We start from the raw sequence: 8,588 nt of genomic DNA, 5'->3' as shown, positions 1-8,588 counted from the left end.
GATTTCAACAGCTGCCTGGTTCCTGGCTAAAGGTGAGTGACTTCTGACCGTGGAGGAAGCTGCTGTAGGCTGACTCAGCTGGGGATAAGTCAGGGTGGATTGTTTCTGTTAGCGATGCGTGCTTCCCCCAGCAGAAGAGGGATTAAAACTTCTCCAATTACCATGGTTAAAACACTAGCTAGGAGGAGGTCTTCTGCTTAGAAATGGCTGGTGCCTGCTCCCCCCAGTGAACAGCTGGACTAATTCATGCTCACCTGAGCACCTCCTCTACAGCAGCGATGGAGACAGACGAAAATATATGTCCATAAAACCGCAGTGTAGCTGGACAGGGCAGTTAACAATCCCCAAGCCACAAATACTTGCTGTTGCTGGCAATAGATGAGGGATGTCTAAGAACAACCGCTCGGCATCCTAACCACAAACGACTGGCAAACGCGCTAGCAGAAGAGGTGGCTGGGCAGTGTGCTATGCTGCACAACCCAGGAGAAGCAAATGCTGAGGCACTCGGCTCCTGCTCCCATTTTTACCATTCCTTGCTGCCCGATGTCGTGACATTAAAATGCCAGATGCTGACCCTCTGCACCTGGGTTCCGGCAACGGCGAGGGCAGGCTGGACTGAGGCCCTTTGTAAAGCTGGGGCTGTGCGATTACTGCGCAGGGGCCCCCTGGTTTTGCTTTGCTGTGTTGGTACAATGGCTGCATATCCTGATTGCTTCAGACTCTGCCCACCTGTGTGCGATCCAGCTTTGCAAAGCCCAAGGTCTTTCCCTAAGAATTTGAAGAGCAGTCATTAAAGCCACACTCATCCGGAAAAGCATCATGAGGCCAGGAGAAAGCCCAGGCTGGGATGTGTGAGTAGCTGATAGCCAGCCTGGCTGCTCCACACGGCGCTGGCGTCCTGGGCGGGAAGCAGTCCTGGCAGGCAGCAGGAACGCCCATTCTCCACCGCACTGCCCTGGCGTGCTCAGCAAGGCGAGGAGGAGATTTCAGCCCCACTGACTGGCTGCCCAGGAGCAAGATTCCAAGGCCAAATAAAATTCAATGATTTTGTTTCTCTCTAACTTCTCTGGCTGTGGCAACACATAGCCATGACAGCTGCCTGGAAACTCAGCTCCTGCACCTGCCAGTGACCGGGGAGGAATCCCTGCTGCTGCAGACCACAAGCCTAGGTCACCTCCAGGATGCTGGAAACACCCCCGGGATGGGCTGGGAGGCAGCAGAGCCACAGCAAGGAGAGAGCACAAACTGGAGCACCATGGCACAGCAAGAAACCCCTAACAAGACACAGCTGCTGTCTTTCCACTGAGCACAAAGAGCAGAGATGCAAAATTGAGATTATGCTGAGCAGTGAGAGTCTGCTACCAACCCTAAAGGAAGCTCAAGGGCTTGGTAAATGAAAGGATGCAGGAAGCTGTGATATTAGCTCTGGCAGAGGTGGTTAAAGGAGTCAGCTTTCTGGTGACAGAGCAGCTTCCTTGGAGGATATGGGAGGAAAAGCGATCACCTTCCTGAGAAGCATATTACCAACGCGAGCGGGAGGCGGAGGCTTACACGGCCTTGCTTGCACTCAGTTACCAGAGACGTATTTTTCTCCTGGGGGTACAGATATCACTGCCCTTTTTTCATTGCCCCTTAATGATCCCAGCAGATCACATTCATCTTTTGTAAATAACTCTCTGGAGGCAGCTTGGACACCTTGCCTTCTGGAGCTCGTGGTGGCTCAGAGTGAAGACGTTAGAGGTGACTGCTGCAGCCTCTCTGGGCGGGGGCCAGGAGTGGAGTGCAGCATCCAGCTGCCATCATAGCACAGGGGCACCAACCTTGCAGAACTTGTTCAGAATGTGATAGTGGCAAATGCCACCATCCTCCACCAGCAGACAGCCACAGGCTGCATCCTGTGCGGCAAGGGTCGTGCCTCAGCCTCGGAGGGGGGTGGTGAGGGGGTGACTCACATGCAGGTGCCAGGAGCCCTGTGGAAGGACGTGGAGCACCGCAGGAGCCAGGGCACCCAGGGAGCAGCCGCTCTTTGGCAAAAGCGCCAGACAAAGCAGCACCACTGAGGCTGCTGCACTCTGCTCCTGCAAAGCAGCTGGCTGCAGCAAACTTCCTTCAGGCAAAGAAACACCTGAAGCTGCAGGTGTCAGCACACAGGGCGCAGCACAGCCAGGTTCCGACTGCCACCATCACCTTCTGAGCATGCAGCAGTCACCTCTGCATGCACCCGCTTTGCTCCTACAGGAGCCCGCTCTGCCCAGCCACTGCCTATTCTGTGCACCCACTGCCCTGCTCCACATGGACAAATGCAGGTGTCGTTAATGAGCTGGGAGCCCTTGGCCCATGGTGCTGCGTGCTCCACATCCCCAGGGCTGCCTCTGATGTGAGAAAACTGACCTGCAAGAAGCATCTTCACTCCACACGTGCCAGCAGAGTAGCCCTGGGGTTTGCCCAGCCAGCCAGCTCAGCCCCTGGATCACTGGACACCAGTCTGCAGAGCAGGAGTGGCTTCCTCTCCTGCAGAAGCAACCTGCCCTTGCCCTGCCCTGCAAGGAGCCAGGCGCTGCTGTGCAACTGCTGAAGAGAGAGAAGTTGCTATAGAAAAATTTCCTCAAAAGGGGCTGTGTTGAGGGGGCATGGAGCTCTTAAAACATCTTCACAGATGCTTCTGCAATCAGAGCTCTCAATAATCTTCCTCTTTTGTAGTTAAGGGTCTGGTTCTGGCTGGCAATTTGTTGCTTTGAGCTCTCTCCATTCCTCCACAATATCAAGAAGCAAATCCTTCTGCATGGCCCAGGCTCATGACACTCAATGCTAGGCACTTGTTACCTCCTTTGTTAGGAGCACACTAACTGCAGGCGCTTCCTCTGTCAATGGGGAGTTCCTAGGGCAATCCAGCCCACCTGATCCCCAGAGTCCCAAGGTAGCTAGGCTGTTTGTTTGGGTGCCTGAAGTTGGACAGCAGGATTCAAAGAGAGCATATCTCTATGCTGGCTGTGGCTGGAACATGAGAGCTCTTGTTGGGAAGGACCTGGGCTGAAAACCCGGGGTGCAAACACACAGCAACCATCAGTAGCTCTTTGCAAACAGCAATTGGCCCACGTGTCCAGAACTGCTGGAGCATACAGCTGTGAGTGCACTGCTGACACACTTGCTGTGTGTGGGCAATTAATGATGATGCTCGCAAAAAAAGCTTCCTCAAGGCTGGCAGGTATAGAGGCACTCGCTGCAACTGTGGAAAGAAAAATAGTGCATACATTGAGGTCTGGCAGCACACCTTGCGCGTCTGAAAAACCCTCTGGCCTCAAGACTCTTCCCTTCTGTTACAGCATCCCACTAACTGCTGTCATCAAAGGTCACCAGATGCTTCTTCCAGAACATTTAGTGAATGATCAAGAGAGCAGGATGGGAATGGCGGCACAGGGATGGTAAAGGATACGGAAATGCTTAAAGACCTCAGGAATCAATAAGCCTGTTTCAGAGCGAGGACTGCAAGATGCTATTTAAATGACTGTCACTTTATGGAGAGGTTTAAGTTCTACCTGTGCTATCTGCTGACCTACACTGATGCCACCATAGAGTTTAGTGCACGTCCCTCTCTCTGTGCCGGCCAGCTGCTGTGTGCCACATCCAGCCCTCTGCAGCATGCCACCACCACCGACGGGTGCCAGAGCATTCGCAGCTGCACACCTTGACGAGGCTTCCTGGGGCCAGGGACATTCACGCTTGTTTGCCATTAACACCTTGCTCATTCCCCAGTCCCTTGCCATCAAGAAAACCACCAGCAATTGATTTATCTGTGGTCAGGCTAGAGTGTCATTTATTTGCATCATTTCAGTATTAAAGCTGAGTACGAAGGAGATTTTTTTGCTGCAGCCAGTAACTGAACACTGCTGTAACACACACCATTACCAACATGAGAATGGGTCATGGTAACAAAACCTGTTGACAGTACCCAGCTGTATTGAAGCTGGGAAGAAGTACATGAGGAGGATCCGTGCTTTGAGTGATCAGCTGGTCAGCTACAAGGCTTGCTGTGACTTCAAGAGAACAACACTAAAGATGCACTTTTTAAAGACCATTAAGGAACTCTGTTGGCTGAGACAGGAAGATCATGAGGATGCATCATCAGACTTTCGTCGTTTGGCATGAAGTTTGCCTCTTGTTTTTTCTGCCCTTGTTCTGCAGGACGAAGGAACGATGACCCCCTTGCAGGGCGAGCCGCTGCCACTCTCCCACGGGGCAGCGCTTCTGGGGCCGCATTGAGGAGCCTGTGCCTGGCTGCGGCAGCTCAGACCCCAGACCCCGGTGCTGGGGTGGCTCCTGCTGGGAGCAGACATGGCAGGCAGGCACCACAGCCAGCCTGGAGCACGCACTCAAAGCACAACCCGACTCTCTCGTCTTGAAGACGTGGAGAAAGCCAAAGGCATTTTTTTTCATCATTTCCTTCACATTCAGACAGAAAAACTGACCCTTCTCTTGAAGAAGCTCTTTGTGATGAGCATTTCAATGAAAAATGGGAAGAAGCCAGAGAAGCAGCGTCCTGCCAGTGGGAACTTGCTGCAGGAGGCGGGCAGTTTGGCTGCCAGCTCCCAGCAGGGAATACGCTGTGCCGGGCTGTGCCGCGGCCTGTCCTGCTGGCAGGGCAGCCAGCCCTGTCCCTCTGGGGAGGCGCTGATGGGACCGCATTGACAGTGCAATATGAGGAAACAAAACAAGACAAAATAAGCAAATAAGACTCATGCTAGACGACAAGGAAATAATTTATTTCCAGGTCCTAGAAAGACCTTGAAAAAATAACAAGGGTGAGGAAAGCAACCTCCTAATTTCATTTGGGTAGAGAAAGAAAACCAGTGACTCCATCAGACATTGTGGCAGCTGCCAGCTCCTCCTGCCGGGTGCGGGTGGGCAGGCAGCGTGGGGCAGTGCCATGCGGAGTGGCCGGCTCACTTGGCACCATGGTCCTCCCATATTTACAGGTGGGATAGAAATTAAAACGCAAGCGTGCGTGCATGCGCATTGGGGAGGACTGGCTGGTCAGGGATGGGAAATAACCCGGTGGGAGGGTTGCTAAACACGTACCCTGTCAGACCCCATCTCCTATGGACAGAGCCCTGCTATTGCACAACACTTTTGCTAGAGGAAGGGCCAGCTCCGGAGAGGCTCCGGCACAGCTCTTTAGCCCGGAGGGAAAACACGAACACATTCCTGAGGAAAGAGAGGGCTTGCTCCATTCTCCTGCTCCGGGGTTCGGGACATCACCTGCCTGAGGTGGCATGGCCAGAACCAGCACTCGAGGGCCAGTGCGAAGCAGCCCGTTGGCCCCACTGCCTCCCCAGCATCATCACAGTGAACCAGCAGCACGCCGGGGTGCGGGCGCCAGCAGCAGGCATCTGCCGCTTCCTTGCGGGGGGACCCGAGAGACCCTGAGAAGCGAGCAGCTCCTGGTCACAGCACGAAAGCCAAGCTGCGGCTCCCTCATGGGTGGATGTGGTGGCAGCGGGCAGGAGCAGCTGAGGGCAGGAGCCACAGCAAAGACGCGTCCTGCCCCTCTCCGCTGTCAGGTCTTGCTCTGCAGCCAAAGGACCAACACCAGCAGCCGGGAAGCAAAACACAGTAAAAAATGAACACGCATGTACATTTACATTTAAGCCTTCTCCAAGGATAGAAAACACTGTGGCTAAACTAAAAGGACAAACCCAATGACAAGCCCAGGATGTGTCAGGCCTTGGGAGACCTTATCAGTTACCTATCAATGATATAATTGATTTTTTTTTCCAACATGAACAGATAAGGAGCTGCACTAGCCAGCACGGCCTGAGAAGCTGCCTGCGGGAATCGCTCAACGTGCTGCTCAATTTACCCTGGGGGAAGTCAGCAGGCTGGAAAGGCACAGGGCACTGAGCGCTTTCCTCCAGCATCATCTGCAGCCCAAGGAGCAATGGCACGTCCCGCTGGCCTCCTCCTGACCTGCCTCTTGAAACCAGAGATTTTGTGCAAAGGCGGCCCCTCTGAGGGAGCTCATGCAGGTTTCTTGCAGGACACTGTGCCAGAGTGGGGACACCCCGGGTACCCCGAGGTGTTACAGACCTGCTGCCCAGCCTGCAGCAACCAGCTCGGCTGCGCAGCAGTGCCAGCAGGATGTGGCCTCACGCACATGTCCTGGGGATGGCTTTTCTATCGCCGATGGTGATGCTTTGCTGTCAGCTGGGTGTAAGCAGGAATTATCCCTCCAAACCGGGGGGCTGGGGTTCTCTCGCACCCCACAGCAGGGTCCTCTAGCCGGAACACAGCTCTCCCCCACCACTGAAGGCCAGGGTGTGCCTTCTGCCCTGCGCAGCCCACGCCATTTGGTAGAAAGCTAGCGCTTGGCCAAGAGCCCTGCAGACCCGGGCCCAGCCTGCTCCAAGGGGCTGGCAGAGCCGACCTGGGGAGTGCCACTCCGTGCCCCACCAATGGCACTCCCCAGCACCGCGGCTGCTCTGCGGCTCAGGCCACAGCACCGTGCCTCGGTGCCGGGCGGGATGTCCCCATCCATCACCGGGGCAGTGGGGCACATCAGGACCTCGCAGACAATGTCCGCTGTGCAGGGAGGAAGAGCCCCTTCAAATCACAAGCATCTTTGATAACCACAAGAAGGGTCTAAGAAGTGAGAGGCGAAGCAATTGCAGCTTAGAGGTGAAGTGTGTTTTGAAATGAACTCAAGTGCAGTGGTTGCTCCGTGCAGGACGTGATCTCGGAGCCCGCATCCAGCACGTGCATCCCCAGCGCGGCATGCTCCCTCCGACGCTGTGCCAGCAGCCGGGCGCTGCCGAGGAGCCCATGCGCAGAGAGAAAGAGGACTCCAAAAAGCGAGCAAACCTAAGGGGGAAAAAGCTGAACAGAAGTTAAAAGCTTGTTTCCCTCTGCAAGGAAAGCTCTTAAAGAAATCAAAGCACTTCGAATGCTCTGACTAGAGTGACAAAAACAATTTAGACAACAAAAGGCTCCCGGTTTGCTCTTCCTCTCCTGAACTGGGCTCACCGAACAGATCTATTTAAATGATAATTTGTGGGGGAGAAACCCCCTCCCAACTCTCTTGAATTAGATTTTCTCTTTCTTAAATTAATGCGTAGTGCTTTAATGGAGACTGGTATTAAGGAGATGATGACGGCCACAGCGGCTCCTTTGGGCACTCCAGCCTCGCTGTGTGGGTGCAGAGGCACCCCAAACAGGAGGCAGCTGCCAAGGAGCACGTCGCCTGGTGCTCCCCAGCCCCACGGCACAGCCCCTCTCTGGCAGCCACGGAGCCCGGCCGCAGCCGTACGCTGTCCCCTCGCTGCACCTCACCCCAGTCCAGGAGGCGCCGGGAGCCTCGCAGGGGGTTGGTGGGACGGCTAGGACTCCTCGCTGTCCTCCTCGCCCCTGCGCCCAGCGTAGAGCGCTGCCAGCTGCCGGAAACGCGGCCCCCAGCCCCCCAGGTAGGAGAAGTCCTGCTCCGAGCCACTGGACCAGGTGTTGATGGAGCTCAGGGAGGGCACGGAGGAGTCTGAGCCCTCAAAGGCGTAGGTCTGGAACGAGTCGTAGGGTGGCACGGAGAGGTCCTTGTCTGCCTGCTCCACCTTCTTGCAGATATAGTCTCTGAACACAGAGAAGTCCAGGTCCGGGCTCTGCACCCACTGCGGGAGGGCGTGGAGCTCAGAGGCCGGGTTTCCACTTGGGCCCCCCTCTCCCAGCCCCCCGCCTCCGTCGCCGCCTTTGATCTCACTGAAGTCGTAGAGGCTGCGCAGGGCTGACATGTCATAGGCCTCTGTGTCCTGCTCGCCACCCCCTTCGTCGTTGTATTTGATGACATTGTCCCTCATGTCCTCATCATCCTCAGATGTCAGGTGGCTTTTGTGGTGTCGCTTCAGTGTGAGGATCAGAAGGACCAGCACTGGGAAAGGAAGAGGTGGTCAGACGGGCACAGGGGCTTGTGCAAGCTGCGCTCCTGCAGGGGTGAGGACGGCCCATGCTTGGCAGCAGGGCGCAGAGGCACAGCACGCTCCAGCATGGGGAGCCCTGCAGCCAAGACCGCCGGCATGCCAGCCGGTTCCTATCAGCCAGGCTCATCAAGTAGCAGCTGTGCTGTGTCACTGGCTGGGAGAGAGGTTTGCCCAGGCTCCAGTGCAGACCACGAGCGTCCTTTCCCATGCAGCGTGACCACTGAGACAGGAGGGACAGATGGATGAATGCACGGCTGGACAGACAAATGGATGAATTCTGCAGAAGATGAGTAGGAAAAGGGGGTGCCTGAATCACAGCAGCAGCCAAATGTTGGGAGGGTGAATGTGGAGCAGATGGCACAGAGCCTGAGCAACGAGCCGCAGATGTGTCCTGGATCATCATCCGTTCATCCCATCACCTTTAAAGCACCGATGTGCACTTTATTCATTTGGGCAATTAGGCAGAAATTTGTTTGCACTGCGTTGGAAAATGAAACCAGTGTAAAGTGCACCCTGTGGGAAAGGGTTTTCTAAACGGAGGCACAGCAGGAGACAGGGAGCAGAGATGTGCCAAGGAGAGGAGACTTCACTGAACAAGGCGCTGGCTTCTGCAGATGTCCGGACAGCCCT

The 8,588-nt window shown here is 55.4% G+C and overlaps 1 protein-coding gene across 1 annotated transcript in view; it reads right to left on the bottom strand.

The window, feature by feature from the left end:
* Positions 1-4,826: 4,826 nt before the first annotated feature.
* The window catches only part of CDH22 (cadherin 22), an 87,783-nt gene continuing 84,021 nt past the window's right edge, over positions 4,827-8,588 (bottom strand). Inside the window, exon 12 of the mRNA XM_072879385.1 lies at positions 4,827-7,909. Within this exon, the coding sequence (XP_072735486.1) occupies positions 7,371-7,909 (539 nt within the window). The 3' untranslated portion in view covers positions 4,827-7,370. The remainder of the gene's footprint in view (positions 7,910-8,588) is intronic.

The sequence above is a fragment of the Ciconia boyciana genome, chromosome 14, assembly GCF_034638445.1.
Source record: "Ciconia boyciana chromosome 14, ASM3463844v1, whole genome shotgun sequence".
Taxonomy (NCBI): domain Eukaryota; kingdom Metazoa; phylum Chordata; class Aves; order Ciconiiformes; family Ciconiidae; genus Ciconia; species Ciconia boyciana.
This window is presented reverse-complemented; position numbering and strand designations above follow the sequence as displayed.